This window comes from Rhinopithecus roxellana, chromosome 11 (assembly GCF_007565055.1).
Source record: "Rhinopithecus roxellana isolate Shanxi Qingling chromosome 11, ASM756505v1, whole genome shotgun sequence".
In the NCBI taxonomy this organism is placed as follows: Eukaryota; Metazoa; Chordata; class Mammalia; order Primates; family Cercopithecidae; genus Rhinopithecus; species Rhinopithecus roxellana.
In genome coordinates this window covers 114,606,389-114,632,978 of record NC_044559.1, presented here as the reverse complement: position 1 = coordinate 114,632,978, position 26,590 = coordinate 114,606,389, and the positions used below count along the sequence as shown (strand labels likewise).

The window sequence follows — 26,590 nt, the reverse complement described above, 5'->3', positions numbered from 1 at the left end:
ACACATTTGAATATTACCAAACAGGACTGTATGAATCTATGTAAATATAACTCATTTTATTAGTTCCAAGCCTTCTTCACAAAGTGTGCTTTCACAAACTGTATGACATGGCAAGTTTATGCAAGATTACTTTGGAGTAGCTTTTTTACTTTTGGGTGGTTTCCTTTTCTTATTAGGGTTTGGAATCAGTTTCTTTATTTTAAGGGGTTGTAATGTTACAGAAGCCTGCTGACTGTCAGCAAGCTTTCTCTTAGGTTTTGACAGATCTTCAAATGAAGTGTCCAGAAGCTCTTTGTCTTGGCTTTCCAGAGGTTCAGTCTCTAAATTTTCCCCAGAATCTTCAATTCTGTCTTGAAGCCATGGTACACTTAAAATGGGGACTCTGGGGATGATGGCTCTTACTTCGTCCACAAAGTCACTGTTGTTCTTTTTGAAGCCCAAGGCTAGGACACATTTTAAGCCAATGACGGGGGCGATTCTCTCACTAAGCCGGGGGACCTGACAGGCAGGGACGGTTCTGCTGAGGCTTAACTGAATCAGGTGTGAGGTGATAATGGCAGGCTTGACTGATTTACACACCAGAACTAACAGCAGTTCACTCCTTTCCAGGGCTCTGGTAACTTCGTTAACGCCAATGGCAAGCTGCTTCCTGACGTGTGCAGGCGTCCACCCTGACACTGGCTGCTTAGCATCTGTTTTCTCCTTCAGATCCTCACTAATATCAACAGCAATGCTGCATTTCTCTCTGCTTTCTTTTTTCAGAAAAGGTGTTTTGTTCTTTTTCTTCCTATCTTCAATCTTCTGAAGTCCAATAGCTTTAAGCCTGTCCTCAAGCGTCTGTAGGATGAAGTGCATATCCTCGCTCTCCAGAGGGCTCCAGCAGATGGTGTATGGGTTGTTCAACGACGTCTTCACAACCAGAGGTCTCGTCTTACGGACAGATCCCCGCCCCGGTGCTTGAGGAGCTGCCGCCATTTTAAAAATCCTTTCAAGAAGCAAAATGACAACAGAAAAAATTCATGTTAGTGACAATTGCGTAACTTAGGAGTATCTTGGTTGTACTCTCTCTTTTTTTTTTTTTTTTGAGACAGAATTTCACTCGTTGCCCAGGCTGGAGTGCAATGGCACAATCTCGGCTCACTGCAACCTCCACCTCCTGGGTTCAAGCAATTCTCCTGCCTCAGCCTCCCGAGTATCTGGGATTAAAGGCACCCGCCACCAAGCCCAGCTAATTTTTCTATTTTTTTAGTAGAGATGGGGTTTCACCATGTTGCCCAGGCTGGTCTCAAACTCCTGATCTCAGGTGATCCACCCACCTTGGCCTCCCAAAGTGCTGGGATTACAGGCGTGAGCCACTGCGCCCAGCCTGTATTCTGATTCTTGATAAGCTAGAGCAAGCCTCATTACAGAAGTCCAATTAGGTGAGCATACACTTGTCTTCTTTTTAAAGATTAAGTAATTTTATTTTTCCCCATTTTTCTTACCCCATTTTAAATGCTCTACTGGGGCCCTTTAAAAAAACTCAGGACAATGGATGACCAGGGTTTAATTTTCCCCATTTTTTTATATGACTTCGTCTTTATTCCTATACAAGCAATATGTGAAAGTTTTAATTATTGCAATCATAGTACAATTCCATTTGTCTGTTTCATTTATTAAAAATATTGTTTCTACTTGTTATAATTAACCTTTTAGTGACTGTATGGTATTAATCTTACAACTTGTTACTGTTTTCCAAAATGCTGTCTAGATGGGCTTCCATTCAGTCATTCGACAAATATTCTAGGCCTGGCACAGTGGCTCATGCCTTCAGTCTCAGAATTTTGGGAGGCTGCGGTGGACAGATCACTTCAGCCCATGAGTTCGAGACCACTCTGAGCAACGTGGAGAAACCCTCTACAAAAAAAAAAAAAAAACACAAATTAGCTAAGTGTGAGGCGTACCTGTAGTCCCAGCTACTTGGGAGGCTGAGGTGGGAGGATCACTTGAGCCCAGGAGGTCAAGGCTGCAGTGAACGTGATCGTGCCACCGTACTCCAGCCCAGTAACACATCTGACCCTATCTGCCAAAAAAAAAAAAAGATCTGAGCACCTCCAGTGTGCAAGTGGCATTCTAGGTCCTGGGGGTCACGGTAAACAATGTCCACCCACGCAGAGTGCACAATCTGCAAGGACTCTGGTGGCCTCTGCCATTCAAAACCAATCAGGTGTGATATTTTAAAGAACTGAACAGCATTTTCCCACCTTCAAGTCTATACACATTAGTCCCTCTGCCTGGAATACCACTCCCACCCTTAGCCGCAGGCACCACCTTTCTGGATTATCCAGGATGTGCCAGGCCATAAAGATTAAGTATTTTTTTGTCGCCGACCTCAGTGAGCTTAAGAGTCCACAAGGAAAAAATATTAGCAGGTAATTATACAATAAAGCCTGATGCACATTAAGGTCAGCGAACTATAGGATGCTTAGGGAATATCCAGCAGAGGCCTAGCTTAGTTGAGGGGGTAGGAAAAGGCAGTCCTCATAGAGGAACTGCTTTTGTTTTTTTTTTTTTTCCTTTTGAGACAGAGTCTCATTCTGTCGCCAGGCTGAAGTGCAGTGGCACAATATCAGCTTACTGCATCCTCCGCCTCCTGGGTTCAAGCGATTCTCCTGCCTCAGCCTCCCAAGTAGCTGGGACTACAGTACAGGCGCGCATCACCATGTCCGGCTAATTTTTGTATTTTTAGTAAAGACGGGGTTTCATCATGTTGGCCAGGATGGTCTCGATCTCCTGACCTTGTGATCCAATCACCTCGGCCTCCCAAAGTGCTGGGACTACAGGCGTGAGCACTTAGTCTGGGACTAAGAGGCACCGGCCAGACCTCTTAACCTACATCTAAACAATGCCAACCAAAGGGAGTATGGAGTAAAGAAAGGTATCTCACCATTAAAAGAAAGAAGGTGGCTGGCAAGGTGGCTCACGCCTGTAATCCCAGCACTTTGGGAGGCCCAGGCGGGCGCATCACTTGAGGCCAGGAGATCGAGACCAGCTTGACCAACATGGTAACCCGTCTCTACTAAAAATACGAAAATCAGCCGGGCGTTGTGGCGCGCGCCTGTAGTCCCAGCTACTCGGGAGGCTGAGGCAGAAGAATCGCTTGAACCCGGCAGGCGGAGGTTGCAGTGGGCCAGGTTCGCGCCACTGCACTCCCGCCTGGGCTACTGCTATATCTCAAAAAAAAAAAAAAAAAAAAAAAAAAAAAAAAGCAAGTTCAATGTGGCTGGGGCAGAGATGCTAGATAAAGTAGTGAGAAACTAGGAAAGGTGGGTAAGGACCAGATAATGAAGACCTTTGCAAGCCTTCCAGTATGAAGCAACTTTAAAGCAGAAGCGTCATGATTAGAAAGACGTTATAGATCTTTGTGGATCTGGGCAAAGGAAGAATCCTTGAGCAGCAAAGACGCTCCTGGAGTCGTCCAGGTTAGAAATGGCGGTGGCCTGCACTAGAGACACCGCAGAAAGGACTGGAGAGAAATACATGTTAGTCGGAAAAGAAGGTAAAATCTCCCGACACAGTAGTGACCAGCTGGGAGTAAAGTTGAGAAGGGTATCCGTGGTGACTTCCGGTTTCAGGAACCCGCCGGTAGCCGAGGGGCGACGACCGACCCAAAGCTCACCTCCCCACTGCACGCCGCCCCTGGATCGAGTACCTTTGTGCTTTACTATGTAGCACACGGAAGTGTTGTTCTATTGTCCGTGTCTCCTTGGAGACCGTGGAGAACAGAAAGGCCGGCGTGGGGTTTTCGCTTTGCACTCCTGGTGCCCAGCCAGCGCTGCAATCCAGCAGAGGAGCCCGAGGAGAGGCGCGGAAGCTCTGGGTGCACACGCCTGGCCCGGGACTGAGCAGCCCAATCGAGAGGGCGGCGGGTCCCGCGACCACGCAAGAGGCGTCGGGGAAGCAGCGGAGACCTTGCGTGCGCGCGGGCTTCGGCCTCCAGATTCCATGGAGTCCCGGGCCCGATCCCCCCGGGGCTGGCCTCCTGCCCTACGTGGGCCCCACGCGCCCACCTGGAACTCACGATGGCAGATCCGCCTTCACCTAAGGGCAACAGCACCGGCACCAAGTGCGCCTGCGCCGCGCATGCGCAGCGCCCTCGCCTCCCGGCCTCGCCTCCCAGACGCGACGGGGAGAGGCGGAAGCGCTGGGAGCACTGCAGGTTTCGTTATCCTGTGTTAGGTCACTCCGGAAAGGGGAAAGCAGCCCACCGAGTCGCACGGCCCGGAAACAACACAACGAGGCCCCATCTTTTAGATTCCAGTTTAGGCCTCGGGCTGGAGGCTGCGGACCAGACCCCCCCTACAGCGACAGTGCGCAGGCGCGAGGTCTGTATCGCGAGACCACACAGTTGCCCGGGTAAGCAGATGCTCAGTACTTGGACCTTCCAGTTGTTCCAAGGTCAGCCTACCGCCAGTGGTATCCGGAGGGCAGGCTCTCTCGGGCGTCTGTGCTCCCCTCTCTCTTATCACCCAGTTTCTACCTTTCAGTGTCTTGGAGTCTTAACCCTCTATCTCTATTCGCTTTTCTGTATTTACTTTGCCTCAGGGACGCACAACCCCAGCCCCTGTCTCAGTGAACCCGTCGCCATGGAATCCCTGCAGACTCCCCAGCACCACGAAAATCAAGATAAAGGGGAGAAGGAGTGTGGGGTAAAACACATGCCTATGGGCAATAATGCAAGGAATCTTGAGCCCCGAGAAGAGAAAGGCAGTAGGAGTTGCTTTGAGTTCAGCAACAGCTGCGCAGAATATCCTGTCCGGTGTACACTGTGGCTGCTCCAAGCAATGGAAACTAAAGTTACCATCGGAGTCGCTGCAACGTCAGGGACAAGTGATGAAGCAGCCTAATAACATTTTAAAGCTCAGGAATCTGGATCTGTTGATCTACCCTTGGCCAGAACTTAGAAGATGGAAGGTTGCTTCTGACCTAATGAGCCCCCTCCTTCTCCCCGGTTTTTCCGGCCTCACTTGGGCCCCCTTCCTTTTCCTCTTCTACATATCTGCCTCCTTTTCTCAATCTCTTCACTGTTCGTTTTGTTTCCTATTTTCTGGTATAGTTTATATGATTTATTTTATTTATTTATTTTTTTTGAGACGGAGTCTCGCTCTGTCGCCCGGGCTGGAGTGCAGTGGCCGGATCTCAGTTCACTGCAAGCACCGCCTCCCGGGTTTACGTCATTCTCCTGCCTCAGCCTCCCAAGTAGCTGGGACTACAGGCGCCCGCCACCTCGCCCGGCTAGCTTTTTGTATGTATTTTTTTTTAGTAGAGACGGGGTTTCACCGTGTTAGCCAGGATGGTCTCGAACTCCTGACCTCGTGATCCGCCCGTCTCGGCCTCCCAAAGTGCTGGGATTACAGGCTTGAGCCACCGCGCCCGGCCGATTTATTTATTTTTTATTATTATTATTTTTGAGACAGAGTTTCCCCCTCATTTCCCAGGCTGGAGTGCAATAGCGTGATCCCGGCTCACTCCAACCACCGCCTCACGGGTTCAAGCGATTCTCCTGCCTCAGCCTCCTGAGTAGCTGGGATTACAGGCACGGGCCACCAGCCCAGCTAATTTTTTGTATTTTTAGTAGAGACGGTGTTTCACCATGTTAGTCAGACTGATCTCGAACTCCTGACCTCAGGTAATCCGCCCGCCTCGGCCTTCCAAAGTGCTGGGATTACAGGCATGAGCCACCGTGCCCAGCCTCTGTGATTTCAATTTTCATGTTTAAGTACCTATGTGGAACCTAACTGTCCATAAAGCAAACACACACAAAGAAGATTTGGGTTTTGGTCAAAGATCATTGGAGGTTACACAGGGTAAAGTGCAATGTGATTTTTATCACAATTAGTAAGATTAAAAAGAGATGACAGTGAGTTTGTAAGAACAGGTTTGTGTTTCATAAAATGAATTGTGTGAGTTCGCTATGATGAACTGCAAGCAGCTTGCATGTCCAAAGACAAATAGAGATACACAGGTCTAGTTAAAATGCTAAAGAAATAGGAAGGAGACATCCATACGTTTTTGTCCCCCTAAGGTTCCAGATTTATAGTGTGAGCATCATCTCAGCTTACATTTTCTCTATGGAAAACATCAGCCATTACATTACTTGGCTCTGGGTTGAAATCCTAACTTCAACTGAAGATCTTATGACCTAGGCAAGTTTATTAACCTCCTCTGTGAAGTGATAAAAATAGTATCTCTTGTGAGGATTAGAAGAGATGATCCTCTATGCTAAGATGATTATTATGTGCGGAACACATAGTTAAGTGCTTGATAAATTGAACTGTGGTGAATCCAGTCTCAACCATGGCAAAACTAAGTTAATAAAAATGAAACATAACCTCTATTATTTTAGTGCTTGTGTTTTATTTTAAAACTAGCAGTTTAATTTCCACAAAGATTTTGCTACAGTTAACAAGTACATTTCGAAAGTAATTTCTCCCCCTCTTATATCACACAAACATTACAGCCAAAAAGTAACAAACATGCTCCCATGACCCAATCACCCCCAGTTTTTCTTTAGTATTCCCTTCTACTTTGTTTCACATATGTGCATGCTTTTACATTAAAATAATACGGATTCAATCTTCTGATTTTCTTCACACATAACACTTTTTCATGTTTCTCAAATTATTACTTTACATATTTGATATCCTATTCTGAAGAATCAGTTTTGTTTTGTTTTGTTTTGTTTTGAGACAGGATCTTGCTCTGTTGCCCAGGCTAAATGGCACCATCTCAGCTCACTGCAACCTCCTCCCAAGCACAAGTGATCCTCCCACCTCAGCCTCCCGAGTAGCTGGGACTACAGGAGCATGCCACCATGCCTGGCTAATTTTTGTAGAGATGGGGTCTCACCATGTTGCCCAGGCTGGCCTCAAACTCTTGGGCTAAAGTAATGCTCCCACCTCGGCCTCCCAGGGTGCTGGTATTACAGATACGCACCACCATAACTGGCCAGTTTTACTTTTTAATGACAGTAATGAGAGTCCTGTAAAATCTATTTGGTCTTTGAATATTAGAGCTTTCTTTTTATATACTAGAATTGGACTACTGTTTGATTTGTATGCTTTCCATTGTTTGACAATGACTTAAGATTCTGAGTGATGGCTGGCTGTGGTGGCTCACACCTGTAATCCCAGCATTTTGGGAGGCTGAGGCAGGAGGGTTGCTTGAGCCCGGGAGTTCAAGACCAGCCTAGGCAACATGACAAAAACCCCGTAGGTACAAAAAAAAAAAAAAAAAAAAAAAAAAGCTAGTCATAGTGGTGTGTGCCTGTAGTCCCAGCTACTCCTGGGGCTGAGGCTGGAGGATTGCTTGAGCGTAGAAGGTGGAGGCTACCGTGAGGTATGGTCACATCACTGCACTCCAGCCTGGGCAACATGGTGAGACCCTGTCTCCAAAACAAATAAATACATAAAAAGCTTCTGAGTAATAAATTATATCATTAGCCACCATCCTTTGATGAAATAAGTGAAGGTCCCAACAAGAAAATTTGTCAACAGAAGAATGTAAGGGAATTGACCACCAGATTCTTCTATTCTTCTTTTCCTCCATGGTATTCTGACCTTAGCTCGCTCGCTCGCTCTCTCTCTCTCTCTCTCTCTCTCTCTCTCTGTGTGTGTGTGTGTGTTGTATCATGTATAACAATAGTTGTTAGGTAAACAATTCATTATTTTACATCAGTTACTAAGAATGAATTTTAATGATGAGCTACAAAATGAATATTGAAAGCTCTATTAATTGGAACTGTGTAGTACTCCAAAGAATATCTGTGTCCACAGAGATGAGGTGAAGGTGAGGAGTTTCAAGCAGTTAAGCAATTCTCAGGCCTCACAAAACAGCAAAATCAAGACCCACATGATGTCAGCTCCCTGCATCTCTAATCCCATGGGACAGCATTCCCAGTCTCAGAGGTCAGATGACAGGTGTTATGAGTGATGGGTCACTCTGTCAAGGAACAAACTGTCAACTTCAGCAAGCAGTTCTAGACTTACACAGAAGCCTGTGGCTCCATCCTAAAGTGAAGCAGCTTGTAGAGGGTGCAGAGAAAGGAGGAGAAGATGGAAAGCCCTAGTCTCAACTAGAGACATAGATGAGAAACACCCTTGTGAGACTCTCCTACAAGATAGGGAAGCCCTGTGGGCAAGGTCATCCTTAAGCTGAACGGGAAGCTCCCTAGTATGGCCTTCTGTGTCCCCACTGCCAGAGTGTCAGTCATGGACCTGACCTGCCATCTGGAAAAATCTGCCAAATAGGATGACATCAGGAAGCTGGTGAAGCAGGCTTTGGAGGGCCCCTCAAGGGCATCCAGGGCTACACCGAGCACCAGGTCGTCTCCTCTAACTTCAACAGCGACACCCACTCTTTCACCTTAGATGCTGGAGCTGGCGTTGCCCTCAATGACCACTTCGTCAAGCACATTTCCTGATAGGACGATGAGTTTGGCTACAGCAACAGGGTGGTAGAGCTCACATGGCCTCCAAGGAGTAAGACCCCTGGACCACCAGACCCAGTGAGAGCACGAGAGGAAGAGAGAGGCCCTCACTGCTGGAGAGTCCCTGCGCCACTCAGGCCCCACCACACTGAGAATCTCCCCCCCTCACAGTTTCCACGCAGACCGCCTGAAGAGGGAAACACCTAGGGAGCCCCACCTTGTCGTGTGCCATCAATAAAGTCTCCTGCGCTCAATCAAAAAAAAAAAAAAAAAAAGGAAACCTTGCTCCCAGGGAAATCCAGGCGTTTGGCCAGGACTCAGGGTAGACTGCAGTCAGGCCTTGGCTATGTGGCTATGTGGGGATGTCCAAGGTTGTCAGGGGTCTTGGCAGTGCCGTCTTATGAAAATAGGGAAATTTGAAAGACCTTTAATCCTTCCTTTTTATCCCCTTCCTCCCTTTCTTCCCCACCCCCCTTCTTTTCCCATAGATACGACATTCATTGAATTGCTAGTGTTGAGGATAAAGCAGTGAGCCAGAGTCCTAAAGGAGGAGAAATGGTAAACAAAGAACGTAAACGATATAAGTTGTCAGATGATTCAAAGTGCTACAGAAAAAAAGCAGGGAAGTCCAGGTGCGGTGGTTCACACCTGTAATCCCAGCAGTTTGGGAAGCTGAGGCGGGTGGATCACTTGAGATAAGGAGTTCGAGACCAGCCTGGCCAACATGGTGAAACCTGGTCTCTACTAAAAACACAAAAATTAGCTGGATGTGGTGGCGCACACCTGTAATTCCAGCTACTCGGAAGGCTGAGGTAGGAGAATCACTTGAACCTGGGAGGTGGAGTTTGCAGTGAATCGAGATCATGCCACTGCACCCCAGCCTGGGCAATAGAGTGAGACTCTGTCTCAGAAAGAAAGAAAGAAAGAAAGAGAGAGAGAGAGAGAGAGAGAAAAGAAGGAAAGAAGGAAGGAAGGAAGGAGGAAGGGAAAGGAAGGAAGGAGAAGGAAGGAAGGAAGGAAGGAAGGAAGGAAGGAAGGAAGGAAGGAAGGAAGGAAGGAAGGAAGGAAGGAAGGAAGGGAAAAGAAAAGAAAAGACGAAAAAGCAGGGACAAGTGGAAGGGGGTGCTAGGATGGGTGATAAAAGGCCTCCTGAGAGATGACAGATGAGCAAAGACCTAGAGGAGTGGAAGCACTGAGCCAGGCTGACCATGGGAAGATAATTCTGAGGCAGAGACGCGAGAGCAGGAGTGCGATAGGCCTGTTTGAACAGCCGGGAGGCCAAGTGGAGCGGAAGCCCTTTGAAGGCAGGTAAGAATGAGAACAGAAGAAAGACAGAGAGAGATGGCCAGAGGCTCATAGACCAGAAGACCAGACTAAAGCTATTTCTTGTCTCGAAGTCTTCCTGGAGGTGTTGCCATGTTGACTGAGTCTTAAGAGTTGGCTAGTTAAGAAAGTGGGAAAAGAGCCAGGTGTGGTGGCTCACGCCTGTAGTCCCAACACTTTGGGAGGCCAAGGCGGGTGGATCACTTGAGGTCAGGGGTTCGAAACCAGCCTGGCCAACATGGCGACACCCTATCTCTACTAAAAATACAAAAATTAGCCGGGCACAGTGGCATACGCCTGTAATCCCAGCTACTAGGGAGGCTGAGGCAGGAGAATCACTTGAATCCAGGAGGTGGAGGTTGCAGTGAGCCGAGATCTTGCCACTGAACTCCAGCCTGGGTGATAGATTGAGACTCCGTCTCAAAAACAAATGAGAGAGAGAAGAAATCAAGAGAAAGCGAGAAGATCTCTAGATACCCTCTAAAACCAACTAAAGACAAAAAAAGAACATACCAAATAAAAACCTCCCTCCCTCCCCTCCCTCCCGCCCCCCAGCCTCCCTCCCTCCCTCACTCCGCCCTCCCTCCTCACCTCCTCCGCCCCCTCAACTCCCCCACCTCCCTCCCCCCCCTCCCCCCTTCCTTCCCTCTTCTTCCCTGTCCCCTCCTCCTCCTCCTCCTTCCCTCCTTCCACTCCTTCTTTCTTGCTTTCTTTCCTTCCTTCCTTTCCTTCCTTCCTTCCTCCTTCCCCTCCAATCCCCTCCCTCCCTCCCCAAAGATCTTTGATTTTTAAAAGACCCACCTCACCAATGTGTTTCCGCCAGTTATTTTGCAACTATCCACCAACCTGGAGAAAGGGAAGTTGAAGTCCTTCAGTTACTCGGGGTGGAGCGTCCATGCCTGTGGGAAAGAGCGAGAGATGTGGTTGAAGAGGTCAGCAGGACCTGGTCCATCCTGGAGGACCACATGTATTATTCAGAGAAGGAGAGCTAAATTGTCATTGCAGAGAAGAGAGCAAAACCATGGATGCATCATTGGTGAGGCTTGGGTCCAACCCTACAGCCGTTACATCAAAATGGTGGTGGGAAATAGGGATCAGACTGGGGTTTGTGTCTTTTTTCCAGGTAATTGAATGCACTGCCATGGTTAAGAAATGTTCATCTTGACAGTATTAAAGATTCAATGCAATCCCTATCAGAATCCCAATGGATTTTTTTTTAATAGAAAAATAAAAACCTATTCTGAAACTCATGCTATGGTTTTTATTTTATTCTATTTTATTTTATTTTACTTTATTTATTTTTGAGACAAGAGTCTCACTCTGTTGCACAGGCTGCAGAGCAGTGGCACCATCTTGGCTCACTGCAACCTCAGGCTCCTAGGTTCAAGCAATTCTCCTTGCCTCAGCCTCTCAAGTAGCTGGGATTACAGGTGCCTGCCAGCATGCCCAGCTAATTTTTGTAGTTTTAGAAGAAAAGATTTTGCCATGTTGGCCAGACTGGTCTCGAACTCCTGACATCAAGTCATCTGTCCACCTCGGCCTCCCAAAGTGCTAGGGTTACAGGCGTGAGCCACCGCGCCTGGCCCCTTCTTGCGTCTTGAGACAAGACCCACATGACCTGGCAATGAGATGGGGAATGGCAACCCAGGAGAAGAAAATACTTTCAAAATAGGTCTTAAAAGAACATTCTGGATTTAGAGAATAAAGCAGAGAACAATGCAGCATCCGTCCCTCCCCTCTTCTGGTTTCTCACAGCGATGATAATTCCAGAATGTCTCAGCTGAAGATATGGACTGATACCCGCACTCAGTGCAGTATTTCCCGCTGAAACACCACTGACCGGGTGCTGCCCGCAGCCAGGGCTAGGCTACCAGAGGAAGGCCAGGCTGTGCTGAAGCTGCCATGAGCCTTAGTACCCCACGGGACCTTTCCCATCGTCTAGGACTTCAAACACAAACAACTGCCCAGTAGGTTTTTCTAACATTTCGCTTTTGGTCCTTTACTTGGAAATGCACTGATTTCATCACAAAAATATTTGCAAGGAGAAAAAAAGATTTTCATGAAAAAGCAAATATTTTTTAAATGGAGCTTTTGCACAAACAAGCTGAACGGTTGCTTGTTGCATTGTTGTACGCTCAAGCTCAGTCACTTTGCTGATACTGAGTTTCTTTTTTCTCCCAGTCACCCTTCTCCATCAATGCTACTATTCAAGCAAAGCGTCGGAAATTAGCGCCTCGTATGACCAGCCGATTCGGTTCCAGTCCTTTGGAAATGTAATCCTATTCGGTGTGTCTGCAGACTTGGAGTGACACTGGGTTTGTTTCCCTGGAAAACTGGGTCAAATTGAATAGGCTTTTAGTCCTGTGCCTTTACCATAATTAAAAACGAGTTAGGCTGATTGTAGCATGTGTCCAGAATTTAGGTGTTTTTGCTTTATAAAGGGGAGAAGAGGTGCAAACCACAGGCCACTTTCACTCATGATAAACAGCGCCTAGAGGCAGAGTGGAGGAGACGCATTCATCATCCACGTTTCTAGGAATAAGGTACAGGAGAGAAGTATGTATAAAGAAGGAATCCTGTGCTTCAGGAGGCCAAGGTGGGAGGATTGCTTGAGGTCAGGAGTTCAAGACCAGCCTGGGCAACCTCACCTCCCTTTAAATATATATATATATATTTTTTAATTTGCACTTTTAATGTATAAAATTTTTAATTTTTAAAATTTTAAATATAAATTTATATATATAAATTTTTAGAGAAAAAATATACCTAGCAAGACCCCTCACCTCTGAAAAAATTTATATTTTTAATTTATATTTTTAATTTATAAAATTTTAAATGCATATTTATTTATTTATTCTTTTTTTTTTTTTTTTTTGAGACGGAGTTTCACGCTTGTTGCCCAGGCTGGAGTGCAATGGCGCAATCTTGGCTCACCGCAACCTCCACCTTCCAGGTTCAAGAGATTCTCCTGCCTCAGCCTCCCGAGTAGCTGGGATTACAGGTATGCGCCACCACACCCGACTAATTTTGTATTTTTAGTGGAGACCAGGGTTCTCCATGTTGGTCAGGCTGGTCTCGAACTCTCGACCTCAGGTGATCTGCCGGCCTCAGCCTCCCAAAGTGTTGGGATTACAGGCGTGAGCCACTGCCCCCGGTCAATACATATTTACATATATACATTTTTAAAAATTAAAAACATTACATATATATTTTAGGAGAGTTGGGGGGGGTCTCTCTAGATAAATATGTATATTCTTTCTTTCCTCTGTCTGTCTCTCTCACTGCCTTTCTTCTTTTTTAAGAAGGCATTCCAGGGGAGGCCTGTGCCCTGGGGAGACCTCTCTGGGTTTCCTGCAAAGACCCTCTTGAGAAAGAATAGAAGAGAGAGCCCAGAGCGGGGAGAAACTCATTTAAATTCTCTTCTCTTGGCCTTTCCATTTGCAGCCCGGGCAACCCGGCGCGCTAAGGAGCTCACAGCCCAGCCTCGCCCCCGCGCCCGTGACCAATGGGAGGCGGCCGGGCCGGGAGCGGGGCCAATGGCAGTGGCTGGCGGAGACGCGGCCCTTTAAGAAGCCGCGGGCGCCCTAGGGGGCAGAGCACCGGACAACAGCAGCGGCAGCAACGAGGCAGACGCCACCATGGCCCTGCAGGTACCCGGGGCTTGGGGAGGCCACGCGGGAGGGGCGCTCCGCGAGGGGAGTGCTCAAGTGGGGCTCGCGGTGGGCGTGGCGCCCCGGGAGCGGTCGGCGGAGACCTAGGGGACATGCCCACTGCGTCCCCAGCGCCCCGGATGGCGGTGTAGACCGCACCTGTGCCTGCTGACGGCGAGCCGGGGCTCCCAGGGCAACCGTTCTGGACCCCAGGGGCCGGGTGAGCGACCGTGAGCGGAAAACCAGGCAAGGCACGAGCACCGAGGAGCACAGAGTGGGCCTCCTCTCTCCGTCTCCGAGAGGGAGTCGAGATCACCCGGTCTCATCCCCCGCTCCCTCCCCTTCGCTCGTTGGGACCTCCAGGACCTCTCTTAGTGTCATACTGGGCAGAAGAGATCTGTGAGGCTCCGATTTAAAAATACTGTTTTACAGGTATGTGAAAAAAAAAAAAATGTTTAAGGGTGGAAAACTTTGGAAAAGACAACAAATATAAACTAATAATTACTGATAATAATCCAATCATAATTCCTTCACCCAGGTGATAACCACTGCTAACATGCTAGGGTAATTCCTAGTATGTGCTAGTATGTTTTTTTCATGTGTGTATGTGTGTAGCATATATCTACACACATACCTATGATGTTATTGTGTATATACGGTTTTATTCCTACACTTGACACAGTAATATGAGCATTTTCTCATTATTAAATATTCTAAAATGTAATTTTTTTTTTCTTTTTTTTGAGACAGAGTCTCACTCTGTTGCCCAGGCTGAGTTGCAGTTGGTGCTATCTCTGCTCACTGCAAACTCCACCTCCCGGGTGCAAGCAATTCTCGTGTCTCAGCCTCCACAGTAGCTGGGGTTACAGGCGCATGCCACCACGCCCGGCTAATTTTCGTGTGTTTTTTATTTTTTATTGTTTATTTTTTTGAGATGGAGTCTCACTCTGTCACCCAGGCTGGAGTGCAGTGGTGTAATCTCAGCCCACCGCAACCTCCTCCTCCCGAGTTCAAGCAATTCTCATATGTCAGCCTCCCGAATAGCTGGGATTACAGGCGTGCGCCGCCACTCCTGGCTATTTTTCTCCATTTTTAGTGGAGTTGGGGTTTCACTGTGTTGGCCAGACTGGTCTTCAACTCCTAACCTCAAGTGATCCACCCGCCTTGGGCACCCAAAGTGCTGGGATTTCAGGCATGAGCCACCACGCCCGGCCTCTAAAATGTAATCTTTTACACGCACAAAGTTTCATAGAAAGTGGCTCACTTGTTTAACCATTTCAGTCAGGCAAGACGCTATCCTGGGTAAAGTTATAATACATACTCCAGGGCCATCTGGGTTCAAATTTGTGCCTCACTTCTACTTAGCCTGTGACATAGTTACCCTCTCCGTGCCTCAGTTTCTTTAACTAAAAATGGAGGAGAGATACATTAAATGAGTTATATGTATAAAGCATTTAAAACAATGTCTGACATGTGGTAAAAGTCCAATAAGGATAAGCTTGTGGTGGAACATTTAGTTAGTTTGTTTGTTTTGAGACAGGCTCTCACTTTGTCACCAAGGCTGGAGTGCAATGGCGCGATCTCAGCTCACGGCAGCCTTGAATTCCTGGGCTCAAGTGATCCTGCCACTTCAGCCTCCCAAGTAACTGGGACCCGCCACCACACCTGGCTATTTATGTGTGTGTGTGAGAGATGGAGTTTCGCTCTTGTTGCCGAGGCTGGAGTGCAATGTCATGATCTCAGCTCACCGCAACCTCCGCCTTCTGGGTTCAAGCGATTCTCTTGCCACAGCCTCCCCGGAGTAACTGGGATTACAGGCATGCACCACCATGCCAGATTAATTTTGTATTTTTAGTAGAGACGGAATTTCTCCATGTTGGTAGGGTGGTCTCGAACTCCTGACCCCAGGTGATCTGCCGCCTCAGCCTCCCAAAGTGCTGGGATTACAGGCGTGAGCTATTGTGCCTGACTTAAATATTCTTATGCATGACTTATGTGTTTATACTGAACTCTCCCCAAAATGATCAAAACGTTCTTCTAAAAGTTCCTGAAAGATCTGAAAGGTTCCTTTTTAGCTTAGTACTTTGGTTTTTTGTTGTTGTTTGCTTTTGAAATACTTGCAATGAGGAATTAAGAGTTTAGGGACGTCACAGGAAAGCAGTATGCTAAGGAGTATTAATATCACCCATGATGTTATCTACTAACAATGCATTTGCATGTTAACAATATTGGAGGAAGGTAACTTTTTTTCAATATGGTGTCTCGCTCTGTTGCCCAGGCTGGAGTGCAACGGCGAGGTCTTGGCTCACTGCAACCTCCACCTCACAGATTGAAGCAATTCTCCTGCCTCAGCCTCCTAGTAGTAGGGATTACAGGTGTCTGCCGCCACGGCCGGCTAATTTTTGTTTTTTTAGTAGAGACAGGGTTTCACCATGTTGGCTAGGCTGGTCTTGAACTCCTGACTTCAAGAGATCTACCTGCCTCAGCCTCCCAAAGTGCTGGGATTACAGATGTGAGCTACCACGCCCAGCTGAAAGTAACTTTTAAAAATGACAGGTAATAACTGGCTGACATATTGAAACCTCTTCTGTCTTTATTACCTCACTGGCATGTGCAGGGATCATACTGGTACTAGTGTTCTGCCAAGATACTCATTGAGTGGAAATTAGAGGAAAGGTGACTAGTTCAGGGTCCCCAGTCTTCTATTTATTTATACAAGAATAAGTAGACTGTCATTGGAGTAGCAAAACAAATGGAATTTCTATTTCAGCTATAGCCTCCTGATTTTATTTGAAAATTGCAATACGTTTCCGTCCTCACCAAAGCATTTAGGAGAGCTGATGTTTATCCTAAATGGACAAATTTCTTTCCCAGATGATGAAGCTAAAAAGCAGACTTCTTCCTCCAGAAGATGTATCTTTTCAAATCTAGGGGACTGATGATTTTAACAATTGGCAAAAAAGACTAACCTCTTCCCCTAGCCCACATTTGTGTGACCTAAGAACCCTGCAGTTCCTTGAGTGTGAGAATTTTTTATCTTCTTAATTGGGTTGCGCGATGGGAAAGAATTGCTTGAGAAGACCTTGTCAACCCCCTATGTGGGATGACCATGTTCTTTGGCTGCAGAAAGTAAAGTCAGATGAGGTGAGTCACCCTCAGAGGCTGTCTTCAGTGAGGCTGAAATGTGAAAGGTAATTTACACAGCAGCCCGCCTAATCAGCATGGAAGGATGCACCCAGGATGTACCCAGTGTGAGCGATGCTGGCGTAACTTCTACGCCAAAGGTGGAGCGAGAGGGCCTCGTGTCAAAAGCATGAACAGGAAGGAGTCCAGGGAGCGGCAGTAGTAGCCTTAAGGCGGTTTGTCTTGCAGAATCTCAAGCTCGGGTGAGATCTCGGGGGAGATCATGCACAAAACATTCAACCAGGATGCTGAGGACCCCTCTCTCAGGAGAAATCAGCTCAGCTGGAGTTCCTGCCAAAGGTAGCAAGCCCAGCTCTGCAGCAGCACAGGATACTGCAAAACTGTGATGCCTTTCTCTCAGAATGAGGCAGGAGAATACGGTCTGGAGGCAGAGAACCTAAGGCCGATTCACACTGACTTCCTAGAACTAAATCAAAAGGAAAACCCCAACTTTCCACACCTATGTAATAAAAGGACCCGAGGCTATTCCCTTTGCAACCTCCTCCCCACTCTGTGTAGCAGATGGAAAATCGAAAGTATTTCTGATTGGTTGCTTTTTGCAACCAATCAGACATTTGCATAGGAATGTAACTTTGTAACTTCACTTTAGCCTCTGATTGGTTGCTTTCCCCAACCAATCAGACTGATCGTGAGCCAAGTTTTGATTTGCATAGAAGTGTAACTTTGTAACTTCACTTTAGCCTCTGATTGCAGGCTACTACTTCATTTACATAGGATGCACACCAAGTAACCAATGGGAAACCTCTAGAGGGTATTTAAGGGCAGAAAATTCTGTAACAGGGCTCTTGAGTCCCTGTACTCTGCCTGCTCCCACCCTGTGGAATGTACTTTCGCTTTCAATAAATCTCTGCTTTTGTTGCTTCATTCTTTCCTTGCTTTGTGCATTTTCTCCAATTTTTTGTTAAAAATGCCGAGAACTTGGGAACTCTCCACTGGTAACAAGAATGCTTTGGAATTCAATGTTCATAGCTCTATATTTAAAGCCGCATCTCACCTATGATAACTTTCTGATCCCTCTAAAGTCTGCTCACTCATTAACCATCCAACAAGGATGTACTTAATAGACTCAGACCAGGCTCACGCCACCCGCCAGCAGTCCCTGAGGCCCTGTGGGTGCCGCCAAGGTGATTATTTATTGTTTATTTATTTATGAGTATTTATGCAACCCCACACAGCCTTTATGTTGAACTCTAGTAATTTCTGTCCACACTGCTGGGAGCAGCTTTCCCTGCCCCTCTGCACCCAACAAACGCAGACCCGAACCCCTCAGCACAATCACCATCTCATCTCAGGGACAGCTTTTTCCGTTCCGTACCTTCCCCTCTGCGCTACCTCCAGTGTTCCCAGAGCAACTGCTGCACCTTATTTGCAGCAAGTCCCATGTGGTACCTGTTGCCCTGTTCATTTCCCAACAGGCTATGAGCACCTTCAAGCACACTGCCTTGTGCGTGCCCATCTGCCTGGCAAAGGCCTGATCTATCAGAGGTGTTCAGTAAGTAAGTTTGTTCATTAGTATGAGCTGTGAGATGAGCTCTGGGAGGGCAGAGTCCATTGAATCAAATCAAGAATATTTTGCATTTTTGGCCGGGCATGGTGGCTCACGCCTGTAATCCCAGCACTTTGGGAAGTGGAGGTATGCAGATCACTTCAGTTCAGGAATTTGAGACCAGCTTGGCCAACATGGCAAAACCCTGTCTTTACTAAATATACAAAAAAATTGGCCAGGCATGTTGGTGCATGCCTGTAACCCTAGTGACTTGGGAGCCTGAGGTGGGAGGATTGCTTGAACCAGGAGGCGGAGGTTGCAGTGAGCCATGGTTGTGCCACTGTACTCTAGCTTGAGCAACAGAGCAAGACTCTATCTCAAAAATAAAATTATATTCTTAATCATCCTTAACCCTAGTGAGAGGTGACAACGTGCTAGCAGCCCTTGCTCTCGGCACCTCCTCGGCCTCCGCATCCACTCTGGCAGTGCTTGAGGAGCCCTTCAGCCCGCCACGGCACTGTGGGAGCCCCTCTCTGGGCTGTCCCAGGCCGGAGCCGGCTCCCTCTGCTTGCTGGGAACAGTGGAGGGAGAGGCCCCGGCGGGAACCAGGGCTGCTAGGTGCTCACAGGCCAGCCCAAGTTCCGGCGGGTATGGGCGTGGGCGAGGGCTCAGCTGACCCCGCACTCCGAGCGGCCTGCACTGTGGGCCCCAGGCAGTTAGGGGGTTAGCACTCGGGCCGGCAGCTGCAGAGGGCGCGCCAGGTTCCCCAGCAGTGCCAGCCTGCCGGCACTACGCTCGAGTTGTAGCTGGGCCTCAGCCCGCGCCCCGCGAGGCAGGGCTCGGACGTGCAGCCTGTCATGCCCAAGCCTCCCCGTGGCCGTCTGCTCCTGCTGGGCCCGAGCCTCCTCGACAAGCGCCGCCCCCTGCTCCACAGCGCCTGGTCCCATCGACCGCCCAAGAGCTGAGGAGTGCAGGCACAGCTCGGGACTGGCGAGCAGCTCCGCCTGCAGGCCCCATGGGGGATCCAGTAGGTGAAGCCAGCTGGGCTCCTGAGTCTGGTGGGGACTTGGAGAGCTTTTGTCTAGCTAGAGGATTGCAAATGCACCAATTAGCACCCTGTCAAAACGGTCCAATCAGCTCTCTGTAAAGTGGACCAATCAGCAAGATGTGGGTGGGACCAGATAAGGGAATAAAAGCAGGCTGCCCAGCTAACCAGCAGCAACTTGCTTGGGTTCTCTTCTGTATTGTGGGATCTTTGTTTTTTGGCTCTTTGTAATAAATCTTGCTGTTGCTCACGCTTTGGGTTCACGCTGCCTTTATGAGCTGTAACACTCACCACGAAGGTCTGCAGCTTCACTTTTGAGGCCAGGGAGACCACGAACCCACCGGGAGGAATGAACAACTCCAGAGGCACCGCCTTAAGAGTTGTAACGCTCACAGCGAAGGTCTGCAGCTTCACTCCCGAATCCAGGGAGACCACGAACCCACCAGAAGGAAGAAACTCCAGACGCGTCCAAACATCAGAAGGAACATCTTTAAGAACTGTAACACTCACCGTGAGGGTCGACGGCTTTGTTCCTGAAGTCAGCAAGACCAAGAACCCACCAATTCCGGACACACTGGCACCTTCCCGCTGAGGCTGATACTCTTTTTGCGACTGAAGCTGCAACTCAGAGGATCTTTGTTTCTTGCATAGAGTCTCAGGGAAGTGTGCTTCAAAGCTACAAGTCATACCTGAGTATCCTGGCTAAGGCCAATGTTGTTTGTATTCCAGCCTATCATGGCTGGGATAGGAAAGGGCTGCTGCAGGAAGGTGCGTCAGAGCAGCCCCTTAAGGCAGGAATGTATTGCGTTGAGGTGCCAGAACTAGACAGGCTGGACAGAGCGAATAATGTTGACCACTGCTCTAGCACTGGTTTCCCTACCTGCATAGGGAGAAAGAGTGGGGACCCCTGAAATGGCATGGGAAACTGTGTCAGGGCTTAGCTGTAATGTGCAGAGGGGTCTAGGAGTTTCATTAGATCTTTTTTTTTTTTTTTTTTTTTTTTTTGAGACAGAGTCTTACTCTGTCCCCCAGGCTGGAGTGCAGTAGCAGGATCTTGGCTCACTGCAACCTCTGCTCCTGGGTTCCAGCTATTCTCCTGCCTCTGTCTATCCCGAGTAGCTGGGATCACAGGTGTGAGGCACCATGCCCAGCTATTTTTTTGTGCTTTTAGTAGAGACCAGGTTTCACCATTTTGGCCAGGCTGATCTTGAACCCCTGAGCTTAAGTGATCCACCTACCTCAGCCTCCCAAAATACTGGGATTACAGACGTGAGCCACTGCACCCAGCCCTTATTTGGGTTTTTAAAAAGGCTTAGAATTCTAATTAAGGTTTGGCACATCAAAAGGAGTCTAGTTGCTGTCACTGGAAAACAACATGAGACTTCAGAGCAAACAGAACACCTGAGATGGCCTATAAACCTGCAGAGGAAGGTCCTATACCCCTTCTGAATAGCCTTGCCCTTTAGCGGCTCTGGCCACTCAGGTAGCATTTCAATTTTGTTCTTGTTATAAACACAATCCATGCACATTATAGAAAATTTGCGGAGTACAAAAATATTTTAAAACTACATAACCAATAATCAGAGGCAATTACTGTTTACATATTTTTAGTACACATCTTTCTAGTTTTTATTTTTTCTATACAACTTACCAAGCTGAGTGTATAAAAAGAATTTGTTTTCTTCGCTAAAACATAAACTAAAAGTATTTCTTATGTCTTGCTTTATTGCAAGTACTTTTTTTTTTTTTTCAGACATTCTTGCTCTGTCGCCCAGGCCGGAGTGTAGTGGCATGATCTTGGCTCACTGAAACCTCCACCTCCTGGGTTCAAGTGATTCTCCTGCCTCAACCTTCCAAGTAGCTGGGATTACAGGCATGTGCCACTATGCCCAGCTAATTTTGTATTTTTAGTAGAGACAGTTTTCTCCATGTTGGTCAGGCTGGTCTCAAACTCCCAACCCCAGGTGATCCGCCTGCGTTGGCCTCCCAAAGTGCTGGGATTACAGGCGTGAGCCACTGCGCCCAGCCTGGTCACACAGCACTTAAGTGATGGAGTTGGGATTCCAACCAAGGCAGTCTAGCTCCAGAGCCACGTTCTTAACCATGGCATTAGTATAAAGCAGCCAAGAGTTTCTTAGGAAGACACTCAGAAGACAAGGCACCCCTTATTCCATGCCTCCGTGCTTCTCAGTCCCCTGTGGGAACTGGGTAGGAGGATGGGCCCTGTTCAAGGTTTTTTAGGCTGAAGACCCTGATCTCCAACTTACAGGTGATTTTGTTCACAAAACAACTGTGCTGCATGTACTACTGTTCCCGGACCAAACGGAGAGCCGCGCTGCTTATTCTCTCAGCTCAATAATGAGATGCAGATAAACTGGGAAAGGAGAGAGTTGGTTTCTGTTACTGGGTACAAGGAGACGGCCTGGAAATGATTGCCAAGCCAACTCAAAACTACAGAGGCTTCCAGAGCTTATATGCCTTCTAAGTTATATGTCTGCATGTAAGTGTGCATTCATCTAAAGCTTTAAGTGACTAACTTCTAATCTATAACTAAAGGCTGAGTCCTGAAGACCTTCCTCTGGAGCCTCAGCAAATGTCCTTAATCTAGATGGGTCCAGGTGCTGGAGTGATTACCCTTGTTTCCTGCTAAATCATGGAGGTTTGGGGAGTTCCTTCAGACCCCAATAAAACTTGTTTGTGGAGGTCTGGGGATTTTCTTCAGACCCCAGTAAAACTTGTTTAATCCTAAATGGGTCCTGCTAAGAATTCCTTCATTATCTTGTTACGCCTCAAGCCCCAGGAAGAGCCTGGGCAAAACTCTTGGTGGGCTTTTGTTGGAGTCTTCATATGAGGTCGCTGGCTCTTTCCGTTTTTAATATTTAATGTAACCACTCAGTGCTGAAACGGTTGTTATGGAGGCCTGCCTATTCAGCCGTCAGGGGGACCTGGCCTGCCACAGTACTGGCTGTCTTTGGGGCTGGAAGGAAATTTGAGCCAGCCACTCTGCTGAGCCCACAGGGTACTGAGGTTACACTGGGGCTATCCACTTTCTCTCCTAGGCCTTTGGATCCAAAGAGAGCTCTGGCATCAGAGAAGAAGTGTGGGGGGCAGGGGGCAGCTAGCATATATCCTTGAACTTCCCCTGTTTGACAGCCAGCCTACGGACAATTCCTGCTTATCTTGAGTTTTAAAAAATAAGGTAAGACACAGTTTAGTTTCAAAATCTATAAAGGAAAATAATCACGAAGCCCTTCACAGAGTATAAACTAAGAGGTTAGAAAGGGGAAAGGATGAAGCATCTGGGAACCTTCAGGCTCCAGAGTACACTGGACTTCCTTGTCTATTTCAGCTACTGGCTGAACCCCGGGCCAGCCTGAGAGTCTTGCAGGGTTAGGGAGGTCCCCATTTTCAGAGTTAACTTGGGACAAGCCTTACTACTTAAGTACTTTTTTTTTTTGAGACAGAGTCTCACTTTGTCGCCCAGGCTAGAGTGCAGTGGCATTATCTTAGCTCACTGCAACCTCTGCTTCCCAGGTTTAAGCAATTCTTATGCCACAGACTCCTGAGGAGCTGGGATTACAGGTGTGCACCACCATGCCCACTAATTTTTGTATTTTTAGTAGAGACAGGGATTTGCTATGTTGGTCGGGCTGGTCCCGAACTCCTGACCTCAAGTGATCCCCTGCCTCGGCCTCCCAGAGTGCTGGGATTACAGGCATGAGCCACCACGCCAGGCTTAAGTACATTGTATATAGAGTTTCCAAGAAGTCTAAAAACATACTACTCAAGTATATTGGTATACAGTTTTCCCTAATCAGCTCTAAATTGGCTAAGCAACTCCTCTTTTCTAGAAATCATTTGCAATAAATCTCATAATTTAGGTCTAGTGTGAAAAGGAATCTGTACAAGCAACTCAACCAAATCAGGAATATTGATTACCCTCAGAAGCTAACTAGGTCTGAATAATGCTAATATTAAAGAATGTAGACATGAGGGCACTGGAAGAGAAACACCCCAGACGATGGTATTAACTGGTAGCAAAGCCCCTGCATGTAGTAAAGTAGAACTGAGGCAGAAGAGGGAGGACGCATCTGTGAGGTCATTGAGAAAACTCCATTGAGTATCAATAATGCCAAAAAAAAAAAAAAAAAAAAAGCAGCCAGGCACGGTGGCTCACACCTGTAATCCCAGCACTTTGGGAGGCCCAGGCGGGTGGATCATGAGGTCAGGATTTCAAGACCAGCCTGGCCAGTATGGTGAAACCCCGTCTCTACTGAAAATACAAAAATTAGGCACAGTGGCAGGAGCCTGTAATCCCAGCTACTCAGGAGCCTGAGGCAGGAGAATCACTTGAACCCAGGAGGCAAAGGTTGCAGTGAGCCGAGATCTTGCTGTGGCACTCCAGCCTGGGCAACAGAGTGAGACTCCATCTCAAAAAAAAAAAAAAAAAAGAAAGAAAAAGCAAACTCACCAGGTGTGCAGTGGCTCATGCCTGTAGCTCCAGCACTTTCGGAGGCCGAGGTGGGCAGATCACTTGAGGTCAGGAGTTCAAGACTAGCCTGGTCAACATGACAAAACCCCATCTCTACAAAAATAGAAAAATTAGCTGAGCTTGGAGGTACACACTTGTAGTCCCAGCTGCTTGGGAGGCTGAGGTGGGAGAATGGCTTGAGCCCCAGAGTAGAGGTTGCAGTGAGTGGAGATGGTGCCAATGTACTGCACTCCAGCCTGGGTGACAGAGCCAGACCTTGGCTTGAAAAAAAATAATAATAAAATAAAAAAATAAAAGGAAGGTAAACTGAACATTTTCCGTATTAAGAATTTTCTATAGTTCCTCATATGAGATAAGTCCCAGGAGAGGTGAACTCCCAGGAATTCAAGTAAATTAAGATCATTCTGATAGAACCAGAGCGGCAGAAGTTCATTTCTGTTTGAAACCTTCCTCTTCCTGCTCTTTGAGTTCCTTTTTCTTGGTGGTAAAATGCTCCTTTTTTTCCCCCCTTTAGGCTGATTTTGACAGGGCTGCAGAAGATGTGAGGAAGCTGAAAGCAAGACCAGATGATGGAGAACTGAAAGAACTCTATGGGCTTTACAAACAAGCAATAATTGGAGACATTAATATTGGTATTACATATTATTAATATTAATATATTAATGTTACAATTAATATATTATAATTATATAATATAGTATATCATTACTTAAAATATAATATACTCTGAACAATGTGTATAGAAGTGCAGAGTAAAATGTTAACTTGCAAACGCATCTCTCTTTCTCTTGCCAGAGTGTCCAGGAATGCTAGATTTAAAAGGCAAAGCCAAATGGGAAGCATGGAACCTCAAAAAAGGTTTTTTAGTCTTTCACAAGTTTATGGCAAACTTTCTTAATTTCCCAGTGCACCAATCAGGGAGATAACCTGTTTGTATCTTTCTAGGGTTGTCGACGGAAGATGCGATGAGTGCCTATATTTCTAAAGCAAAGGAGCTGATAGAAAAATATGGAATTTAGAATACAGCATATGAGGAATATTTGCTTTTGAAGTCTTCCTAATGCTATCATGACCTAACATTTAGAGGGAGAGGCACACTGTTAACTTGATGTATCATGTATATTTTTGCTATTAGCATGAATTGTAATATTAGGAGTATACTGAAACTACATGGTTTACTCAATTGTACTTGCTTAAACCAGGTATCTTTAAAGTTCTTTTTAAGAAAATGTGGTACATATACACCATGGAATACTATGCAGCCATGAAAAAGGATGAGTTCATGTCCTTTGCGGGGACATGGATGAAGCTGGAAACCATCATTACCAGCAAACTATCACAAGATCAGAAAACCAAGCATGTTCTCACTCATAAGTGGGAGTTGAACAGTGAGGATACATGGACACAGGGAGGGGAACATCACACACCAGGGCCTGTCGGGGGTGGGAGGCTAGGAGAGGGATAACATTAGGAGAAATACCTAATGTAGGTGACCGATTGATGGGTGCAGCAAACCACCAGGGCACGTGTATACCTATGTAACAAACCTGCACGTTCTGCACATGTAACCCAGAACTTAAGGTATTTAAAATTTAAAAAAGTTCTTTTAGAAAAGTATTTTGTATTTTATTTTTATAGAGTTAGAGAGGACAACTGCAGTTTTTGTTTGCTTGTTTGTTTTTCCTTGAGGAGTCTCGTTCTCTCACCCAGGCTGCAGTGCAGTGGTGCGATCTCAGCTCACTGCAACCTCTGCCTCCTGGGTTCAAGCAATTCTCTTGCCTCAGCCTCCCGAGTAGCTGGGATTACAGGTGCTTGCACCCTGGCTGGCTAATTTTTGTATTTTTAGTAGAGATGGGGTTTTGCCATGTTGGCCAGGCTGGTCTCAAACTCCTGACCTCAGGTGATCTGCCCACCTTGGCCTCCCACAATGCTGGGGTTACAGGTATGAGCCACCACACCTGGTCACAAGTGCAGTTCTGTTACATGGATATATTGTGTAGTGGGGAAATTTGGGCTTTTAGTGTAACCATCACCCAAACACTGTACATTGTACCCAAAAGGTAATTTCTCATCCCTCACCCCCTCCCACCTTTCCAAGCCTCCCATGTCTATTATTCCACACTCCAGGAGCCTGTGTTCACACTGCTTAACTCCCACTTATAAGTGAAAACATGGTTATTTTTTGTTTGTTTGTTTCTGAGAGGTTTTTTAAATCTTTATTTTCTTGCTTTTGTTTTTTCTGAATTTTTTCACTTAAGATAATAGCCTCCAGTTGCACTCATGTTGCTGCAAAAGCCGTAATTTCATTTTCTTTTATGGCTGAGTAATATCCCCTGGCATACATATACCACGGTTTCTTTATCCCATCATCCGCTGATGGACACTTAGGTTGATTCCATATCTTTGCTATTGTGAATTGTGTTGCAATAGACATACAAGTGCAGGTATCTTTTGGATAGAATGATTTCTTTTCCTTTAAGAAGATGCCCAGTAGTGGGATTGCGGGGTAGAATGGTAGTTCTATTTTTAGTTCCATCAGAGATTTCCGTGCTGTTTTTCATAGAGGTTGTACAAATTTACATTCCCACCAACACTGTATAAGCATTCCCTTTTCTCCACATCTGTTGTTGTTTGACTTTTTAGAAAGTCTCGCCCTGGTAATATGTGTACAGATTTGAACAGCTGTTTGTTCTTTCGGCACATCTGTTCTGTTACAATGAGTTAATGTTACTGGTGAAATAATAATAGGTTATTAAGAATCAATGGCAAGGCTGAGTGTGGTGGCTCACGCCTGTAATCTCAGCACTTTGGAGGCCGAGGTGGGTGAATCACTGAGGTCAGAAGTTCGAGACCAGCCTCACCAACACTGCAAGACCTCATCTCTGCTAAAAATACAAAAATTATTATCCGTCTCAAAAACAAA

At 46.8% G+C, this 26,590-nt stretch overlaps 3 protein-coding genes across 5 annotated transcripts; 2 read left to right on the top strand and 1 right to left on the bottom strand.

Moving 5' to 3' along the window:
* Positions 1 to 35: 35 nt before the first annotated feature.
* RPP38 (ribonuclease P/MRP subunit p38) lies at positions 36 to 4,279 on the bottom strand. Of its 3 annotated transcripts, XM_010365983.2 has the most exons (3): positions 3,692 to 4,141; positions 1,944 to 2,062; positions 36 to 985 (listed from the first exon to the last, which is right to left on the bottom strand). In XM_010365983.2, the coding sequence occupies exon 3, from the start codon at positions 973 to 975 to the stop codon at positions 127 to 129; it is 849 nt and encodes a 282-aa protein (XP_010364285.1). In that variant the 5' UTR covers positions 976 to 985; positions 1,944 to 2,062; positions 3,692 to 4,141; the 3' UTR covers positions 36 to 126. The 3 variants fall into 3 exon arrangements, with proteins under 3 accessions (XP_010364285.1, XP_010364284.1, XP_030795891.1); XM_010365982.2 differs by lacking the exon at positions 1,944 to 2,062 and having other exon boundaries at positions 3,692 to 4,279; XM_030940031.1 differs by lacking the exon at positions 1,944 to 2,062 and having other exon boundaries at positions 3,659 to 4,141.
* On the top strand, positions 4,273 to 24,968 carry ACBD7 (acyl-CoA binding domain containing 7). Its single transcript, XM_030940032.1, has 6 exons — positions 4,273 to 4,395; positions 11,972 to 12,076; positions 13,235 to 13,440; positions 24,182 to 24,299; positions 24,463 to 24,525; positions 24,613 to 24,968. The coding sequence occupies exons 3-6, from the start codon at positions 13,429 to 13,431 to the stop codon at positions 24,684 to 24,686; spliced, it is 267 nt and encodes an 88-aa protein (XP_030795892.1). The 5' UTR covers positions 4,273 to 4,395; positions 11,972 to 12,076; positions 13,235 to 13,428; the 3' UTR covers positions 24,687 to 24,968.
* RPP38-DT lies at positions 4,405 to 5,152 on the top strand. Its single transcript, XM_010365984.2, is given in 3 exon segments — positions 4,405 to 4,730; positions 4,732 to 5,031; positions 5,033 to 5,152. Coding segments are annotated over 3 exon segments (468 nt in total). The 5' UTR covers positions 4,405 to 4,625; the 3' UTR covers positions 5,096 to 5,152.
* Positions 24,969 to 26,590: the final 1,622 nt, after the last annotated feature.